This window comes from Marmota flaviventris, chromosome 18 (assembly GCF_047511675.1).
Source record: "Marmota flaviventris isolate mMarFla1 chromosome 18, mMarFla1.hap1, whole genome shotgun sequence".
NCBI classification, from domain to species: Eukaryota; Metazoa; Chordata; class Mammalia; order Rodentia; family Sciuridae; genus Marmota; species Marmota flaviventris.
Window position 1 is genome coordinate 33,774,644 of NC_092515.1, and position 22,080 is coordinate 33,796,723.

Sequence of the window (22,080 nt, forward strand, 5' to 3'; positions counted from 1 at the left end):
AAGAACAATCTGAAAGGGTAAGAATTCCTAGGAAGGCAAGGGTCGAGTTGACTTGATCTAAAGAACTTGATCTAAGTATTCAAGTACAGTTTGGATGCCTTATGGGAGTTATTTTTACAAGTTCACAGACTTTAAAAAAAAAAAAAAAGTGGCAAACTTGCTTAAGTTTGCCAGCTTTTTGCCAGGTAGGTATATTCCTTTTTGTTGTTGTTGTTGCCAGGGATTGAACCCCTGGGGCACTTAACCACTGAGATACATCCCCAGTCCTTTTTTATATTGAGACAGGGTCTCACTGAATTGCTGAGACTGGCCTGAAATTTGCAATCCTCCTGCCTCAGTATCCTGAGTTGCTCTAATTACAGGCATGTGCTACCGTGGCTGGCTGAGCCCTTGTTTCTTAAACATCACTAATAACAAAGGACAAATATCCCCTGTAATTGTCATTTTATTTAAATTTTTTTTTTTTTCTGGAGCCTTGCACCATGGCACGCTCCTATAATCCCAGAAGTTTGGGAGGCTGAGTGAGGCAGGAGAATCTTGAGTTCAAAGCCAGCTGGTCACAGCAAAAGAGAGGCACTAATCAGCAACACAATGAGACAAAATAGGGTTGGGGATGTGGCTCAGTGGTCTAGTGCCCCTGAGTTCAATACCTGGTACCCCCCCATCCCAAAATGTTTCTGAGTGCATTTTAATTATTTTGGTCACTGTCATCAAGAGTTAAATGTGAATAGCTATGGGTGAGAATTATTGTGGTAAAAATATTAGATGTTAAATCAGAGGAGAAATTTTTTAATCAGTGAAATGGCTCCCCATTGCCTCTAGGATAAAGTTCAGATTTCTTAACATGGCTAATAAAAGTCCTGGGTATGTGACCTCGGCTGACCTCTTGGTTTCTCTATTTGGCTAATAGTACGTTCTGGCCACAATAAACCATGAATAGTTCCCAAAATGCTATGTCCTGTCTCAACTATGGGCACTTCTGCAGTTTCTTCTGTGCTCTTGCCCCATTTTAAGGTACACTGCAAGAGAAAGAAGGGATTTTAAAAGCTGTTTCACACACTAATAGGTGTCAAGTTTACTGGCAGGACAGTAGTTTAACTTTATTTGGCTCTATAATTCATCTTTAAGGTAGACAGCACTAAAGTTAAAAGATTTTATTATTGTTGTTTATTTTTAATAGATGAAAACAAAAATTATGCGATCTTCTCAAGTTCACACAGCTAGAAGTTCATAGGGCCAGGTGTCAGGACCTGACTTTCTGTGTGTGTGTGTGTGTGTTTTGTGTATTTTAAATTAATAGTCTAATTCCTATGTAATCAATCATTTTAACAAAAATTTTTTGTGTGCTTACTATGGTAGTCAGCAAAGTGAGGATACAAAAATGATAAGAAGTTTTTTTCTCCAAGGCCCTAAAGTCTATTAGAAAGAAAAGATAAATTGTTACAATGCGGTGTGATTTCTGGTATGCATAGAGTATTAGACTTGGGTCTTGAGTCAAAAGACCTTCTGTGGGAGTTAAATCTTAAATCTGAGTTTTCCCTAGGCAAAGACTTGAAATTGTTATGAGTAGTTGATAAAGTAAAAGTTAATGTGACATAGATTTAAGATCATTTAAAAATGTTAAAGAGATAACGTATAGAGGACTAAATAATGTGGTAGGGATAATTTTTTTTTTTTTTTTGTGGTGCCGGGGATTGAACCCAGGGCCTTATGTGTGCAAGGCAAGTACTCTACCTACTGAGCTATAGCTAGAGTCCCTCAATGGTTATTTTATATGAGATAAAACTATTAATTTTTAGAACTTATTAGGAAGACTAATTCATTTAGTAGAAAAAACATTAGGGATATATTTGGAGAGTATAGAAATGTCTTAGAACAAAAGCAACTATTATAATTGGGGAAAGTCAATTTATAATGAGGTTTGTATATATAATTTCTGTTATAGAATACATATTCAATTTTTTTTTTATTCCTGAGACCCATCTCAAATATTACCTCATCTCTATGCATTTCCTGACTTTTCCCAAGCGTGATTAATTAGTATTTAATCTATGCTTCAATAATACAGTGTTTTGTATATTTCTCTGTTAAGGCATCTATCACAGTATTTGTGTTTTCTTCCCTTCTAGATGATGAGTTGTTTAGGAGGTAGAAACTTTGTCCTATTAGTATTTGAATCTATCTTGTATAATCATCACAATTGGCATTGACTAAATGTAGAAATGAAGATAGATAATTTTAATACTAAATTCTTGTCTCAACCTTTGATAAATTCTGTCCCTCAGATATACTGTTTTAATGTGCATGGTTGATTATGTTTCCTACATCAGTGTTCCAACTTATATTTCTGCCTTTATTTTACATTACTTTTCTCCCTTTGTATGCCCTTTGCAATGGATACACTGTTTTCTAGGCGAGCGCTCTACCACTGAGCCACAATCCCAGCCCAGATACACTGTTTTCTAAACATGTATTTATTGCTGGTATTTCTTTGTTCCTGAATACTTTGGGCTTTCTTTCCTATTCCTTTATAAGGATCCCTTCAAACACTGTGTGTTCAAAGATACTTGACAACTAGCCAAGTATGTTCTCTTACTTTCATAAATAACTTTACAGATGACCTTACGACTCTCAGGCCATATTTACCATATTTTATTCAGTATATAATATGTTTTTGTTAATTCCTTTTCTTTTTCCCTCCCCCATAAAGAGTCTCGATTTCCTGAGGGCAGGGATTTTTTTGTTTGTGTAAAGATGCTTTGGATGTAATTGGACTATCCATAAACATGTGCTTAATTAAATAATAACTTAGATTGACATAATATTTTTATGAAGTTGGAAACTGGTAGTCATTTTACTAGAATTAAGACAATAGATCATAAAAGAGGAATTTAAATGACAATTTTGTCAGTTGTAGAATAAACTGTTCAAACCAGAAAACATGGCTCACTGGATTTTTCTGTGCATTTTTTATTTATAGTTTGTGGTGTTGTTGTGTGTGTGTGTGGTTGTTAAAGTAAGTTTGATTACTTTTTTTTTCTTTTTTGTATTTTATTCAGTAGCCAAATTAATTGGGATATTCCAAAATGACAGCACTTGGCTGATGAATGATGTAAAATTATCTCAACAGTGATTTCCTTCCAAAAATAAAAGACACCTGGTGCTGACAATTTTTGATTTTAGAGGTTCTGCAAGGTAATTTGGTTGTTTTCTTAGTGTTCTCAATTTTTTTAATGTCTTCTAGATCATTTTATCTAGTGTCTTTGTGATTTATATATTATGCTGTTTCTGTTACCTCATTTCTCATTTTTTTTTTTTTTGTCATTGAATTTTGAAGACCTCATTGCCAACATGTTTTTTCAGGAAAGAATAAAAATAAGTATGTGTCTTCTTTAAAAAAAAAAAACAACAAACAATTTCCTTCTAATATCATTAAAATTTTCAAACATAAAACAAAGTGTAAAAGATTTTATAGTGGACACCTATGTATTCACCATCTAGATTTTACTGTTTGCATAATTACTGTACTTTTCTTATCAACTTATTACCCATTTTCCTATCCACTTGTCCTTTTTTTTTTTTTTTAAAGAGAGAGTGAGAGAGAGAGACAGAGAGAGAGAGAATTTTTTTTTTTTTAAATATTTATTTTTTAGTTTTCGGCGGGCACAACATCTTTGTTTGTATGTGGTGCTGAGGATCGAACCTGGGCCACAGGCATGCCAGGCGAGCGCGCTACTGCTTGAGCCACATCCCCAGCCCTCCACTTGTCCTTGTATTGTATATTAGATCTCTGGACTTTTTCATCCTACATTATCTGCTCTATTGTATCCTTTGAACTACAGCTTTCCATTTCCTTCCCCTGTCTCCCCATCACCACTGTTCAGTATTCTGTCTCCACCACTTTGATTACTATCTGTCACATATTAAATATGTATCTTCTACTAGTATAGTATTTGTGTCTGTGTTCATTTTCTGACATTTGATGTTCCTTCTCTGTGCTTACCTTTATCCGAGCACACATAACATGTATTAGCAATGATCTATTTACTGTGTTCCCTTCAGAGGTCAGTTATTTATCATCTTAGTACCTGAAGTTATTGATGAATAAATATTTATTGGATGAATAAATAAATGTTTTCTTAATTAAAATTGCCACTTGTAGTAAACTTCTGGTAGAAAACACTTTCTGTTTTAGCTGATCTCCCATAATGTACAGAAATTCACATAGTGCCTCCAGTTCTTTCATATATAGAATATTACTCTGTCATATCGTGAATATCCAGAATAGTATGTATGTATGTATGTATGTATTTATATTGGAGATTGAACTCAGGGGTGCTCTACCAGTGAGTTAATATTTCCATTCCTTTTTATTTATTCATTCATTTTCATTTTGAGATAGGGTATTGCTAAGTTGCTGAGGCTGGGCTTAAACTTGGAATCCTCCTGTAATCCTAAATCACTAGGATTACAGATGCACACCACCATACTCAGCTTCAGAATAGTCTTTTTAAAATTCTTTTATTTTTGCTGGGTGTGTTAACACATGTCTGTAATCTTAGTTACTTGGCAGGCTGAGGTAGAAGGATTGCAAGTTGAAGGCTAGCATAAGCAACTTAGTGAGACCCTGTCTCAAAAAAACAAAACAAAACAAAACAAAAAACCATGGGGTTGTAGTTCAATGGTAGAGGGCCCCTAGGTTCAATCCCCAGTATCACCAAATAACTAACTAAAAAAAATTTTAAGTGTCATAGTTTAATGCAGCATTTTTCTTATTTTTTTTTTTTTAAAAAGAAACATGTCTCTTTTATTTTTTATTTTTGTTTAAGAGACAGAGAGAGAGAGAGAGAATTTTTTAATATTTATTTTTTAGTTCTCGGCGGACACAGCATCTTTGTTTGTATGTGGTGCTGAGGATCGAACCCGGGCCGCACGCATGCCAGGCGAGCGCCCTACCACTTGAGCCACATCCCCAGCCCAAATGCAGCATTTTTCTTCATCTTATATCAACTAATGATGTACTTTATAATCAACTGGTGACATATTGGATTTCATAACTTCCATTGTGCTTTTTTAAAATATGTTCCATTTGATAAATAATCATCCATTTATATAAAATCAGAAGGCATTGCTTTTCTGATTTAATTGCTCAGGTATACATAGATGTTCCCTAGTCAAAGTGTCTGAAGCTGAATATGAAGAGCTACCATTTTGGGACCATGAACTACCATTTTGGAAAGGGGGGTACCAGGGATTAAGCTCAAGGGCACTCGACCACTGAGCCACATACATAGCCCTGTTTTATATTTTATCAGACAGGGTCTCACCGAGTTGCTTAGCACCTTGATAAATTGCTGAGGCTGTCTTTGAACTCTAGATCCTCCTGCCTCAGCCTCCAGAGCTGCTGGGATTATAGGTGTGTGCCACCACACCTAGCTTTGAACTACCATATTGGCTAATGCTTTGTTCTGGGAACACAGTCTTCCATCTATTTGGTCTCACAATGGTAAAATCTGGAAAAATAATTTTTTTTTTTTTTTTGGTGATTCTGGGGATTGAACCCAGGGCTTTGAGCATGCAAGACAAGCATTCTACCAACTGAGCTATAACCTCAGCCCTGGAAAAATAATTTCTCCTTTTCCATATTTTACATTTTCTAAAATGATGTTTATAAAAGCACATGAGTATCATTGTGATTGTTAATATGTTAATTTCTAGGTAAAATTAATCTGGGTTTGGTAGTTTTTATTCCTCAGTTTTTAAAAGCATTTCTACATTTAAATAGTGAACAAAAATTTTGCTTAGGAGCTGGGTAGGGCAGCACATGCTTGTAGTCACAGTGACTCAGGAGGCTGAGGCAGAAAGATCAAAAGTTTGACCCAGTCTGGGTAAGTTAGCGAGACCCTGTCTCAAAATTTAAAAAAATAAAAAAGGTTTAAAGATGGTACGTCTGTGATAGAGGGCCCCTGGGTTCAATCCCTGGTGCTGCCAAATATATGCATATACATATACATATACATATAAATTTCCTATTTCATGTATGTGTGTGTGTTTTTTTTTAATAAACTCAAATGTACAAGAGTAAATACCTTTATTTGTGGTTCTCCATGCAAGACAGTCGGGATAGAATAAAAATTATCTGTATTAAGAACATTTAGAATGATGCAAACCTAAACAATAATAGCTATTTAATATTAGCAAGTAATCTATTAGATCCTTTTTACACATAAGTAATATATATGTGTGCCTATATATAAACATATACAGTTAGCCATCTGTAGCTTTGGGTTCTTCATCAAAAGGTTCAATCGACTGAGGATCATATAACATTTACAGTGTATTAGATATTACATGTTGCCTAGAGATGATTTGTATATAATGAATACTTGTGAAGTTTATTAACATGAAAGTGCTCAGCTGTTTTACCTGCATTTACTTTTTCTTTCTTTCATTTTTTTTTTTTTTTTTTTTTGGTACCAGGGATTGAACACAGGAGCACTTAAGGACTCAGCCATCCCCAGCCTTTTTATCTTAATTCAGGGTCTCAGTAAGTTGCTTAGGGCCTTGCTAAATTGCCAAGGCTGGCTATCAACTTGTAATACTCCTGCTTTAGCCTCCTGAGCTGCTGGGATCACAGGTGTGCACCACCACACCAAGCATGCATTTTAAATAAGGGATTTGAGCATCGATGGATTTTGGTATTTCTCCAGGAAAAGATAGGGAATTATGATACCCAGCCCCCCCCCCTCATATACCAAAGGGCAACTCTATATACATAATTGTTTTTCACATGAGACTATCATAAGACCAATTTAATGCTTAGCTACTATTTTTTCTTCTCAGTGTGACTCTTAGTATTTGTACAGTTTACTAAAAATAATAAGCAACATGTATATTCCAAATGATTCAACAGAATGGCATTGAAGATGGAGTTAAAAATTAACCCAATTACAGGAAGATGCTTGCTTTTGCTTCATAGATTTGTAAATTATTTGGCTATAAGGTGGTATTCTATGTAGATGAACAAGGCCATGATAGAAATATGTGTGAATATCTTTCAGCATATTATCTGTGCTGTCAGCTAACCAGATGACTAATTGTGATTTCAGTTTGGGCTACTTTATAATCTCAAGTAGTTTCTCTTCTTGATGCAATTCTACATATACCTTATGAAATAATGGATTTATCTGCTCAAGAGGTTAAACTAAAATATTGCAATGTACTTACTAATCTTAGAAGGTCTGATATCAGCTATGTTAACATATTTTGAGGTGTAAGACATAATTCTTTTTTTTTTTTTTTTTTGCTTTAGCTGGGGATTGAACCCAGGACTTTGTGCATGCTGGGCAATCACTCTACCTACTGAAGTATCTCCCCAGCCCACATAAATATTTTTTACATTGATGAAAAGTGCTGGGGAGTGAAGACCATTTCATGGTATGGGAGAAAGTGCAATGAACTATTTCTAGGTTTACTTTCTTTCATCATAATAAATATGAAGTATAAAAAAGTTATGATTATTTTTCTGGTACTGGTGATAAAACCCAGGGCCTTGAACATGCTAGATAAGTACTGTACCACTTAGCTTTATCCCCAGGCCTATTGCTGTGTGTGTGTGTGTGTGTAGCGGTTGTCCTGAACATTGAACCTGGGAGCACATTACCATTGGGCTTCATTCCCAATACTTATTTTTAATTTTGAGACAAGATTGCTGAGTTGCTGAGGCTAGCTTTGAATTTGTGGTCTGCCTCCTTCAGCCTCTTGAATCAGTAAGATTACAGGCATGCACCAGAGTAACCAACTCAGCCCTATTGCTTTAAATGCATTCTTATGTCTACTCTAGGAGATTCCCCCTCCCCTTTTAGGGAATGTTAATGAGTATTTTGCAATTATTATTCTACAAAAATATTGTACACTTATTTTATGCTTTTAAAGTCATGTATAAGCTTTGTTTATGTAAGTTTAATGAATAATCATTAAATTTAAGTTGTTTTTATTCTTTTTTTTTTCCCCTAGGATTCTACATTTGATGACATATTATCTAGAGCAATAATGAACAATGGCCTGTTTTGGATTAGTTGATGAACTTCGGTAATGATCTAATAATATCTACCACAGAGAAGCTAAATATACTCAATTCATAGTGAACAACCCAGATTGTTACTGACTTTTAAAGATGACAGATCCAATGATGGACTTTTTTGATGATGCCAATCTTTTTGGTGAGACCTTAGAAGGTTTATCAGATGATGCATTTGTACAACCAGGACCTGTTTCACTAGTTGATGAATTGAACTTGGGTGCAGAGTTTGAACCTTTGCATATAGACTCACTGAACCATGTTCATGGTACACCAACACATCAGAAGATGACTGATTTTGAACAGTTAAATCAATTTGATACAATGAAATTTCACCAAGTTAATCAGTCTTTTGGTAGCCCAGCTGAACATGTGTTATCACCACACTCTCAGTTTAATTGTTCTCCTATCCATCCCCAAAACCAGCCCAATGGTTTGTTTCCAGATGTGGCAGATGGCAGTCCTATGTGGGGTCATCAGACAGCTACTAACATTTCTAATCAAAATGGATCTCCTTTTCACCAACAAGGACATTCGCATTCTATGCATCAGAATAAAAGCTTTGTGGCACACCATGACTTTGCCTTATTTCAGGCCAATGAACAACAAACACAGTGTACTTCACTACGCTCACAACAAAATAGAAATACTCTTACCCCAGGGCAAAATTCTCTTTGCCAGTCTAAAAATTTTATGGATGTTAATGTTCCTGGTCCTCATAGAGTCAATGTTAACCACCCATCACAAATCACTAATGCATCTACTTCACAACAGTCTCTTTCGATGCAGTTTTCTCAAACATCAAATCCTTCAGTACACTTCCTCAAGTGTAACAATCATCAAGAAGGAAATTTTAATGGACCTTCTCCAAATATGACTTCTTGTTCTGTCAGTAATTCTCAGCAGTTTTCTTCACATTATTCCTTTTCTAGTAATCATATTTCACCCAACAGTCTCCTTCAGTCCTCTGCAGTTCTTGCACCCAATCATGCAAATCAGACTTTATCTGATTTTACTGGAAGTAATTCCTTTTCACCTCATAGGGGAATCAAGCAGGAATCTACTCAGCATATCCTAAACCCCAATGCATCATTGAATTCAAATAATTTCCAAATGTTGCATTCATCACATCCTCAGGGTAATTACAGCAATTCAAAATTATCTCCTGTGCATATGAACTTTCCAGATCCTGTTGACTCAGGAACTCAAATGGGCCATTTCAGTGATCATGTAGAAACTAATGGCTTTTCATCTTTAGAAGACAATTTACTTCATCAAGTGGAGTCTCAACCTGAGCCATTCACAGGACTTGACCCAGAGGACCTCCTTCAGGAGGGTCTGCTTCCGCAATTTGATGAGTCAACATTTGGACAAGATAATTCCAATCATGTTTTAGATCATGACCTTGATCGACACTTTACTTCACATATTGTAGCTCGGCCTTCTGATATGGCTCAAACTCAGTTGCAATGTCAGGCTCGGAGTTGGCATTCATCATTTTCTAATCATCAGCATTTACACGACAGAAATCGCCTGTGTTTACAACGACAGGTATGTAGCTCCTTTGATATTTGGAGTAGAGTGGGATTTTATTCATTGAGTTCGTTTTATTTGTGGCCTATTCAAAATTTCTTAAACTTGGAATTCTATTGAATATGCATATTTTAACATAGGTTTATCTTGCTTTAAAAGTCTTACTGAAAGTGATTCATTGATGTCCTCAAAGCAATAGACTAACTTACGTCTAGAAATTTGTGAGGTTTTAAAACCTTTTTTGTAACTTTTAATTATTAATACCTTTATTGGAAGGTGATTTTACCAAAAATAAAACTTTTAAAACCATAATAAAATAAGAAACAACAGACTGGGAAATTTTTATTGCAGATGTGATGGACATACTGTTGACATTCCTGTAAAAAGCTCATATAAATTGATTACAGATCTTAAAACTGCAGCTGATAACTGGATAAAGCTCATAAATGAAATTCACAAAGTAGGAAATTATATTAGTAAACAACCAGGAAAATGTGCAATTTTAGTAATAATTAATTCAGTGTGGAGTGTGGTTTCATTTTTATCAGTCAAATAAATTTTTAGAATGTTAATGCTTAATGCTTCAAAGTTTTGATGAAATTGGTACTTATGTGGCTTGGTCAATAAATATTTTAGAAAGCAATTTGATGGCATATTAGAATAACCTAAACATTTCAAAAGTAGTATACCTGCAGATATTTACCTTACAGTTTTTCTAAGGGACAACTGGAAACAGCATATCCATATTAGATACCTATATTAGATGGTCTAATTTAAGTATTAAAAAGTCTTTGAAAACTAACACTGAAAATATGTTAATGATGAGAGGGAAGCATAATTCAAAATTATGATCACAGTAAAATGGTTTAGAGAACAGGCTCTGGTTCCAGAGCACATATGTTTGAATCTTAGTTCCTCTTTCTTATGAGTTGTATGACTTTGAGCTAGTTTAATAATTTTTATGTGTCTCTTTTTTCTTGTCTTTACAATAAGAAATAATAGTAGGATCTATCTTGTAAAGCTTTTGAAAGGATTAGCAGTTGCAATGTGTAAGAGTGCTGAGGACTGTGCCTAGCTTATGTTTAAGTGCTTAATAAATGTTTTTATAATTACACTTATAGCAATTTGAAAATGTGTACATTAAAAAATACCAGAAGAAATAGTTTGCTTTAGGGTAGTACAGTTACATTTTTCTTCCATTTGTTTTATATAATTTTTGTCATGTTAAGTACATTACTTTTATAATTAAAAATGTACTTCATGTACTATTTTACATTTCTGTGAACTCTTGTTAAATTAGGGATTTATAAAATGCTTTAATACCTTGGTTATCTTTGAGACTCTGGACAACAAAATATACCATTGTTCTTGATATTAAAATTTTGAGATCAGTTTTTCATTAGACTTAAAGCATTTAGAAAGAAAGAAAATCCTTATGTTTTCCATAAGGTTTACTTTAGTTGTATTTTTTCCTTCCTTCCTTCCTTCCTTCCTTCCTTCCTTCCTCCCTCCCTCCCTCCCTCCCTCCCTCTCAGGATTGAACCAAGAGACTGAGTGCCCAGCTCTTTTTATTCTTTATTTTAAGACGAGGTCTCACTAAGTTGCTTAGGGCTCACTGAGTTGATTGAGACTAGTCTCAAACTTTGAATCCTCCTGTCTCAGCCTCCCAAATCACTGTGATTACAGGTGTGCATCACCACACCCAGCTTAGTCATATTTCAAAGAGTATTTTCCACATATTTTTTCAAACATCTAGATGGATGTAAAGATACTTAAAAGGTGCTTAAAAACATCTCCCTTCAGGGTCTGGGGCTGTGGCTCAGTGGTAGAGCGCTTGCCTAGCATGCGTGAGGCCCTGGGTTTGAGCCTCAACAACTCATAAAAATTAAAAAACAAATAAAATAAAGGCATTAAAAAAAAAAGAACTGAAATTTCTAAAAGAAACAAAAAACAAACTTCCTTCTTGTGACAAGTTGAATATTATGATTCTGCTCCCTCTACTGGAGGAGGATCAAGCCCAGATTGGATTGAATTTAGGTTCATCTATCTACTTTGTATGTAGATTTCTGAGTAGTTTGATTTATCATTTTGTCCACTGAATAATTGAAGTTATGGACCATGAAATTTGTTAACTTTTTAATTTTATTTTTCTAAGGCCTGTTACGATTTTAATTTATCTTTGTGTGTGCATGTGTGTTATGTATCTTAATTCATGCATTTCATTAATGTATTTCTAAAGATGTTTTCCCAGCTTTAGAAAATAGTAGGAACTGTTATAGGTTTGGAATGAAAGGATAGTAAGGTGCAGTCCATTTGGAATACTTTTTTTTGACTACTGAATACTTTTTTTTGACTACTGAATGTCTATTCTCAAGTTTTCTATTTCTTATTAGTGTTAAAGTAATGGATTTTGTAGCCAGGCACCGTGGTGCATGCCTGTAATCCTAGCAGCTCAGGAAGCTGAGGCAGGAGGATTGCAAGTTTAAAGCAGCCTCGGCAATTTATTGAAGCCCTAAGCAACTCAGTGAGAACCTGGTCTCTAAATAAAATACAAAAAGGGTTGGGGATGTGGCTCAGTGCTTGAGTGCCCTGTGTTCAATTCCTGGTACCAAAGAAAAAGTAATGGGTTTTGTTGATTGTAGGAGGTAAAGAGTAGAAATGAAGTGATAAAGAGGGCTATTATGATTATTATTATATATCGCATGTCAAATTTATTTACAGAATTATGGGCATATGGTCTAATAATTTAAATTATTTATATATGGAATTTATAACAAGTTCTGGCAGAGCATATAAGCTTTTTGCTTATGTAATTTTTGGCATGTTCTGGATGTTTATGGGTACTGACGTTATTTTTTTATTTTTACAACTTTGGAAATGTGTACTTCAGTACTCAGAAAGCTGACATGTTATTTTAATAAGGTGTTCTTATCAGATTCTAAAGAAGATTTTTTTTTTTCTGAGGTTTATTATCAGGTTTCTTTAACTATTTCTCTTCAAGAATTTTATGTCAGGCTAAATTGGCATTACTACATATGGAAGTTTAGAGATTTAAAAATAATAGTTACAATTTTTAGTTTATCAAAAACAATTGAGTCATTTTGTTATAGTGTAAATAAGATATTGTTTAATCTTCTGATTGAAAAATCACTGATGCCTTTCTTCAGAATTCTAGAAAACTGTGTTGAGAATGTTGGATGTTCAGTGAATAATTCTTAAGCCTTAACTTTTCTTATTCCTCAAGTGCAGTAGAGGGATTGTAGGTAAAATTTCAAATATTTTAGAGTACCTGACATCTGTATCAATTGTTAAAACAGTGAGTATGACTGAGATGACCTCTCTAGAATTTGACTCTAGAATTTTACCACTTAAAAATTTGACTCTAGGACTGGGGATATAGCTCAGTTGCTGGAGTATTTACCTTGCATGCACAAGGCGCTGGGTTCAATCCCCAGCACTCCTCAAAAAAAAAAAAAAAAAAAAAAAGACTCTAGAATGTTACCACTTAATAGAAGAGAGAAGGTGCCCTGATGCTTAAGGGAAAAGGCTTGAGGATGAGGTGGGTAAAAAGGTATCACAAATGCTTTTCTAAATGTTAGCATGAACCAGCTGTAGCATAGAGAAAATACTATCTTAACTCTAATTTTTGGAGCAATGGAATTTTGAGAGAATAACACTAAACTTTTCATTGTTGTTTTCTGACATTTTCTACTGTTTTGTAACACACAATCTTTAGTTTTTGTCCTTTTCTTTAAAAGTAGAAACAATGTATTGAGCAGTATGTGGTTTTTCAATGTTTGTATATTAAATTTAGTATAAAAGTTCTATAGCAATGAAACATGGGATGACTAACAAGAGGAAATAGAATTTTAGGTGCTCACTTTAATACTTTGAGGTTTTTTCTCTGAAGGTAGAGAAGCTTATTACTTAATATTTTAATTAATTTTTGTTTGTTTGTTTGTTTGTTTTGGTACTGGGGATTGAACCCAGGGGCACACAACCACTGAGTCACATCCCCAGCCTTTTTTTTTTTTTTTAAATATCTTTATTTTATTTATTTATTTATTTATTTATGTGGTGCTGAGAATCGAACCCAGGGCCTCACACATACTAGGTGAGCGCTCTACCGCTGAGCCACAACCCCAGCCCATCCCCAGTCTTTTTATATTTCATTTAGAGACAGGGTCTTGTGAAGTTTTATTGGAGCTTTGCTAAGTTGCCAAGGCTGGCTTTGATCTTAGAAGCCTCCTGCTTCAGCCTCCCCAACTGCTGAGATTTCAGGCATGCTCCAGCATGCCTGGCTATTAATTTTATTATTATTATTTTTCAGTTCTAGGATTGATCTGAGGGCTGTTTATCACTGAGCTATCTTTTTAATTTTTAATTTAAGACAAGATCTGTAAGTTGCCCAGGGTGATCTTGAATTTGAGCTCCTTCTGCCTTACTCAGCCTTCTAAATCACTGGAATTACAGGTGTGTATCACAACACCTGGCTATTACTTATAAACTTAAAAAACAACTTAAAGACAGGCTTAGGTAGCTTTTATAAGGCATATTTTAAAGATACTCTTTTTTTTTTTAACTTGTATCGTTATCAAAAGGTATCTATTGTTGACATTTAAAAAATCTTGTCTCTCTTCCTTGTCCCTTACCTCCATGGTTTTGCATTTTTAAGAAACCAAGTTGGGAACATAGAATTTGTACTTCTTTTTGGCAGATTGCTTTTTAACCTTCTAGTCAATATGTTACATACACTTTTTACGCTATTAACATTTTTTTAAAACGATTTTGAATCTCTGAATAGTTTGCCATTTTAAGGTTGCTAAATTATAGTATATAGTAGGTATATAGTATATAGTAGTATATAGTATATAGTAAGGTTATTACCAAGTTGTTGGAAAATCTGAATTAAGGTTATTAAAATATCTTCATATTTTCTTGCATATATTATCATAATAATTGAATTTAAATTAAGTGTGTATTAATAATGAATTACAGTATCTAATAGATACAGCATTTACTTTCTACCAAGCACTGCTCTAAATTATTGTGATTTTTTTTTTTATTTGGTTTGTTTTTGTCTTATAACAGGGATTGAACCCAGTGGTGCTTAACCAGTGAGCTACATCCCCCCGCTCTTTTTCATATTTTATAGACAGGGTCTCACTGAGTTACTTTAGGACCTCACTAAGTTGCTTTGAACTCATGATCCTTCTGTCTCAGCCTCCCAAGCTGCTGGGATTACAAGCGTGCCACACACACACCCCCCCCCCCCGCCCCCCCCCCCCCCCCCCCGCCCTAAATATTTAACATATATTAGTACATTGATCTCTCTCAACAGTCCTTTTATTTGAGTAGTACTGGGAAGAAACTGAGGTACAAAGAAATTAAGTAATATACCTAAAGTCACACAGTAAGTGACCATAGTGGATCCAATCCCAGTTTTTCTCTGTCATCACTTTACTTCAATGTATTTTACTACATTTTGTATATAAAAAGGATGTTCAAATTGATTTCTTCCTCCTTTCACCATTCAAAAATCTTCTTTACTAATAAAGCAAAGACTTGTTTTAGAATCTTTAAATCCAGAAGACTGTGAGTCCAGTATTTCCTGGCTGTATTAACAATCGATTATCCATCAGCAGAAGAAAAACAACCCTAAAACAAAACAAACAAAAACTAAACTAAAATCTATATTGCTTCCAAAAGTGCTCTGGTATTTTTAATATGATTTTGTATAAGATGATAAGAACAAATGCCCTAACATTAAAACACAATAATTATCTTCGAATGTTGGAAGGTCAGAACGTTTAGAGATTGAATCAGGCCTAGAAAGTGGAAATCATATCATTTAGTTTAAGGAAGAAGCTTGAAATAAATCTCTTGCTGAACACAGGGAGATGAAACAGCTCAAATGTGTCATAGAAAGAACTTTTATAGTTGGTGGAAAAGATGAAATTGGTCGATTATTCCAACTCTTAAGGTTCTGTGGTTATAATTTTAGGTTTCATTATAGTATATATCATTTATATTACCTATTTTTCTCCTGAGTATCAATTACAGATGATGAAGAAACATGATAAGTTCCACTGACATCCAACAATGTCAAGGAGTTATTGACTATACATAGTTTTCTAGATAGTTAAAATATATTCTGTTGAACATTCAAAACTAATGTGCCTGTGGTGATGCACACCTGCAATCCAGTGACTTGGGAGGCTGAGGAGGATCACACGTTCTAGGCCAGCCTCAGCAATTTATTGAGACCCTAAATAACTTAGTGAAACCCTGTTTCAAAATTTCAAAAAAGGACTGGGGATGTGGTTAAGAGGTTAAGCAACCCTGGGGTCAATCCCCAGTACCAATAAAGAAGAAAAGAAGAAAAAAAGCATTCAAAACTTTAATTATATCTCGCTCCACCACTCCCCGCATCATGGTGATAGAATGTCATGTTAGCAAAAGATGAAGAAAGATTTTAGATTTTTTTTTTAGTAGGAGGTCTTATGTGTTCACATTTTTTTATTCTTAATATTAAACCTCCAGGAATTACTTTCACTTAAATTAGACTCTAATGGAGCCCAGTAGATATTTTTAAACCATCTTAAGCAGAATGTAAAATTATTATGAGAAGGGGAAGACATATAAAACTAAAGAAAGATTTTGTTCTACTTTGTTTATAACTGTTAAATTAAGAGGACCTCAAACTATTTGCACTTATTTTTCAGTAGTAATTTTCCTAAATCCGAAAAGCAGGAAATGTATGCACAATTTTTTAGAATTTCACTCCATTGTATCCTAGACAAAAAAAGAAAAAAAACACTTTAGTAATACTTGAAGTGCCACCTTAATTTTTTTTTTTTCCATTACTGGGGATGGAGTCTATCACGAAGCTATACTCCCAACCCTATTTATTTTTTGAGACAGGATCTCCCTAAGTTGTTGAGACTTGTCTTGAACTTTACTTTTTCCTGCCTCAGCCTCCTGAGTCTCTGAGATTACAGGTGTACACCACCATGCCTAGTTTAAAATTAAAAGTTCATAAGATAATGTTTACCAGAATTTATTTAAATCTATACCTGATATTTGGCATGATATTGCTTATAAAAAGTTTCAAAATTCTTAGTTGACTTACTCATCCAAAACACAAAATAGAAATTCTATCAAGGATTTTTGTTATTGTTTGTAATTTATTTGTTCTTATTAGTTATACATTACAGTAGAATGTATTTTGACATATTGTACATATAGAGAGTATAACTTCTCATTCTCCTGATTGTACATGATGTAGAATTACACTGTGTAATCAAATATGCACATAGGAAAGTAAAATCCAATTAACTCTACTATCTTTTCTATTCCCATTCCTCCTTCCTTCCCTTCATACCCCTTTGTCTAATCCAAAGTATTTCTATGCTTCCCACCCCACTCCCTACCCCTTATTGTGAGTTAGCATCAGAGAGAAACTTTGGCCTTTGGTTTTGGAGGGTTGGCTTTTTTCATTTAGCATGATAGTCCCCTGTTCCATCCATTTACTGCCATAATTTCATTCTTCTTTATGGCTGAGTAGTATTCCTGTGTGTGTGTGTGTGTGTGTGTGTGTATGTGTGTGAATCTCACATTTTCTTTACCCATTCATCTGTTGAAGGGCACCTATGCTGGTTCCGTAGTTTAGCTATTGTGAACTGAGCTGCTGTAAACAGTGATGTGGCTGTGTAACTGTAGTATGCTGATTTTAAGTCCTTCAGGTATAAACTGAGGAATGGGATAACTGGGTCAAATGGTGGTTTAATTCTAAGTTTTCTGAGGAATCTCTATACTGCTTTCCAGAGTGGTTGCACCAATTTTCAGTCCCACTAGAAATTTAGGGGTGTACATTTTCCCCACATCCTTGCCAACATTTATTGTTACTTGTCTTCTTGATAGTTGCCTATCCTGACTGGAGTAAGATGAAATCTCAGTGTAGTTTTAATTTGCACTTCTTTAACTGCTAGAGATGTTGGACATTTTCTTTTTCAGTTGGTTTTTCAGTTAAAATAGACCAGATTTTGTTTTTAACATTTCTGTCAAATCTTCTAGATTATACAGTGTTCTATTTTAATTGAGAAATTGGAGAATGTTAGCTAGTTCTGAAATTTCTTGATTATTAAACTATTTGTATGATTTTACATTAAAGAAAAGGTAAACTCTACACTGTCTCCCAGGATTCAGAGTAACAGAAGCTTGATTGTTGACAATAACTGTAAGGCTATTGACTTTAAAGTATGAGCTTTCATACTTAGGGGTAAGAGATGAACAGGAAATAAATTTGAATGGTGGGGCAACTGGAGGACTAACAATTGGTAAGGAATTTGTGGATTAGTATGCTATGTGAAGTGTTTGAGATTCAAACCAAACTTCAAAGAAGTTCTACCAAAATTTCATGACACTAAATTTTATTGATGGGGCTTACTCTCAAATACTGTAGGCCTACTTGTTTATTTATAATTAAGTAAATTTAAAACAATGTTTTGCAATCTATAGATTAATTGGATTTTATTCCTCTTATTGTAACAGAAATGAAAAGCTGTTTTTGAATATTAAAATATGAGTGACCAGGTTTCTCTACTTAGATAAATGGACTGAGATTATTTTAAATTGAGGAAATGTTTTAATATGAAATGCGATGGTAAGCACATAATTAAGAAACATGGACTATAGTTTTTATTTTTATTTATTTATTTTTTAAAGAGTGAGAGAGAGTGAGAAAGAGTAAGAGAGAGGGAGAGAGAGAGAGAGAGAGAGAATTTTTTTAATATTTATTTTTTAGTATTTGGCGGACACAACATCTTTGTCTGTATGTGGTGCTGAGGATCGAACCCGGGCCGCACGCATGCCAAGCGAGCGCGCTACCGCTTGAACCACATCCCTAGCCCCGACTATAGTTTTTAATTACCAGTAAATAAAATCATTTGCTATGGTCAACTATGCAAATAATTATCTTCTTTTTTTTTTTAAAGAGAGAGAGAGAATTTTTTTTTAATATTTATTTTTTAGTTTTCGGTGGACACAATGTCTTTGTATGTGGTGCTGAAGTTCGAACCCGGGCCGCACGCACGCCAGGCAAGGGCACACCACTTGAGCCATGTCCCCAGCCCCAATATCTTCTAATTACAAATAAAGGGGCTGAGGTTGTGCCTCAGCGGTGGAGCACTTGCCTAGCATTGGTGAGACCATGGGTTTGATCCTCAGCACCACATAAAAATAAATAAATAATATAAAGGTATTGTGTCCAACTACAACTAAAAAATAAAAATATTTAAAAAAAAGAACCAATAAAGATTAGGATACTTCTCCTGGGCGCTGTGGCTCATGCCTATAATCCTACCAGCTTGAGGGCCGAGGCAGGAGGATCATGAGTTCAGAGCCAGCCCTCAGCAAGTTAGTAAGGCCCTAAGCAACTCAGCTAGACCCTGTCTCTAAATAAAATATACAAAGGGCTGGAGATGTGGCTCAGTGGTTGCATGCCCCTGGGTTCAATTCATCTATGTGAGGCTTTTAAGTGCATGTCAGCACCATTCTGATATTTATCAATAATGATATGGTTATCAAAACAAGCATATCTAGTGAGTGTGTTACAAGTTTCTCAAGTTTCTTTCTTTTTTTTTTTTTTTAAATTTTTTTTTTTAAAGAGAGAGGAGAGGGAGGGGGAGAGAGAGAGAATTTTTTAATGTTTATTTTTTAGTTTTCGGCAGACACAACATCTTTGTTTGTATGTGGTGCTGAGGATCGAACCCGGGCCGCACGCATGCCAGGCAAGCACGCTACCGCTTGAGCCACATCCCCAGCCCAAGTTTCTTTCTTTTTTAAAATATTTATTTTTCAGGTGTAGATGGATACAACACAATGCCTTTATTTTTATGTGGTGTTGAGGATTGAACCCGGGTCCCACCCATGCTAGACAAGCGCTCTACCGCTGAGCTACAATCCCAGCCCCAAGTTTCTTATTTTAAAATTTTAATTTGTAGCTGAACGTGGGCATAAGTAAAATACATTTGTCATTAAAGTTTTTCAGAACAATAATTATGATGTAGTAATTTGTGTATTTAAGCAAAAATTAGAATGATTACATGAAAGTTAGTTATAGGAATGAGCAGACCAGATGGGCATCAGGGTGGCACACACCTGTAATCCCAGCTACCTGGGAGGCTGAGGCAGAAGGACCATAGGTTTGAGGCCAGACTCAGCAACATTGTAAGGTCCTACACAACTTAGCATGATCCTGACTTGAAATAAAAATAAGAAGGGCTGGGGGGATGTGATTTAGTGGTTAAGCATCCCTGGGTTCAATTCCTGGTACCACCACAAATTTAAGAAAAAAGGATTGAGCAGACCAATGTCATAAATGGTAGAAAAGAATAAAAGAATTTTTGCTTGGCCACTATTTAAATTATTTTTAAATAGCTTAGCTGTACTTCTGAGTATTAAATTTGGTTTAATGTAGGCAAGTCAAATGCTTTTAAAAACATTTTTCAGTACCTAAGAGAAACTTAATGTCTGAGCCTCATTCTACAAGTTAACATTTAACACTATTTAATTTCTTTCAATAGTAATAATCTTTAAAAAGTTGTTGAGGTTGAGTGTCTTTGATTAAAAATAGTAAAACACATATTTTCCCATGTATGATTAATTAAGCATTATAATTTCATGTTTAATCATATCAGTATTTGCTTTTACTGTAGATAGTTCATGGATTTTTAAGACTTTTTCATTTATTTTATTTTATTTCATTTGGTATGGGGGATTGAACCCAGGGACATTTTACCACCTAGCTACATCCCCAGCCCTTTTAAATTTTTTATTTTGAGACAGGTTTCACTAAGTTGCTTAAGCCCACTCTATGTTGCTGAGGCAAACCTCAAACTTGCAGTCCACCTGTCTTAGCCTCTTGTGACCTTGGGTTTACAGTAAAGGCCACCACGCTCAGCTTTAATGATTTTATTTTTAATTGATTAGTTTGATTTATTACAATGTCAGAAGAAGCTTTTTTTTTTTTTTTTTTTTTTTTTCTCCTTTCTTTTTTTTGTGGTACTGGGGATTTAAACCCAGGGGCCCTTTACCAGTGGGCTACATTTCCAGACTGTTTTTTCTTTTATTTTGAGGCAGGGTCTTAAGTTGCAGCCTCACAGCCTCAGCCTTCCAAGTTTCTAGGATTATTGGCATATGCCACTGTGCCCAGCTAGAGCATTCTATTTTGAAGACACTCATCTAAATTGAGTCTGGAAAGAGTATTGATAAAGAGTCTTCATGTGGGTTTACTACAATTTGTGTTATCATTTTGATCGTATGTTTGAGTTAAAGGTTTCTTGCATTCTAGGTGAATCAGTTTTTTTCCCCACATTTTTAATTATTGAAGCTACATCTCCAGCCTTTTTATTTTTTATTTCAAGATATTCTTGGTAAATTGCTCAGTTTGGCCTCAAAGGTGAGATCTTCCTGCCTCATCCTACCTAGTTGTAGGGATGGTAGGTATGTGCCACCACACCTAACACATCTTTTATTTTTAGAAAAACTCTTCATTGATCAGACTTCACTACTTATTTAAATATGCATAGGAATTTGAACTGAAGAAAAAAAGATATCTAGCCTAAATAAGTGACAAAGTAAATTTAATTTTTATAATTTTTTTTTCCAGTACTAGGAATTGTACCCAGAGGCCCTCTAGCACTGAGCTACATTCAGCACTTCTAATTTTTTTTTTTTTTTTTGGCAATGCTAGGGATTAAATCCATGGCCTTATGCATGCTAGAAAAGGACTCTACCACTGAGCCACATCCCAAGCTTGCTATTTTTATTTTTTATTTTGAGACAGGGTCTCACTAAATTGGTGAAGCTCACAAACTTGCCATCTCCTGCCCCAATCTTCTAAGTCACTGGGTTACAGGTGTGCGCTATCCATACCTGGCTAGGTTTTATAACTAAATAAGGTTTCATAATACATGTCCTTAATTCTATTAATAAGTTAAACATTTTAGAAAACTTTGTCATTATATTTATTATGTGGAATTGGAAATCCCCAATAAGATCAATTATTTCAAAGTTAATACCATGTATGATTATTTAAGTATATTCATAAGTATATCCTGGAGACTAGCTAATTTGTAAAGTTAGATATTAACTAGCTTTCAGTTTGGTTTAGGAACACAGATTTTTCTTGTTAGTTTTGTTTTTGCAGTACTTGGGATCAAACCAGTCCTCTATGCATGCTGTACAGGAGTACCCTACAGGAGTACAACTAAGTCATATCCCAGCCCAGGATGCAAATTCTTTTTAACAATTACAATTAATACCCATCCGTCTATATAACTTTTTTACACTATTAGAATTAAAGTGATTTTGCCATTTAAAAATATCAGTTTCTAAAAACCAAAAACAAAAGTATCCATTTCTAGACAAGATCTTGCACAAATTAACCTGTATATTAAATGTAG

The 22,080-nt window shown here is 34.6% G+C and overlaps 1 protein-coding gene across 10 annotated transcripts in view; it reads left to right on the plus strand.

The window, feature by feature from the left end:
- The window catches only part of Chd9 (chromodomain helicase DNA binding protein 9), a 248,958-nt gene that overhangs the window by 97,158 nt on the left and 129,720 nt on the right, over positions 1-22,080 (plus strand). For 9 of the 10 annotated variants that reach the window (XM_071604701.1, XM_071604707.1, XM_071604708.1 and 6 more), the window contains exon 2: positions 8,017-9,631. In XM_071604701.1, coding sequence (XP_071460802.1) covers positions 8,177-9,631 — 1,455 coding nt within the window. In that variant the 5' untranslated portion in view covers positions 8,017-8,176. Of the gene's footprint in view, positions 1-7,312; positions 7,438-8,016; positions 9,632-22,080 lie in introns of those variants that run through there. The other variant, XM_071604700.1, reaches the window with a different exon arrangement.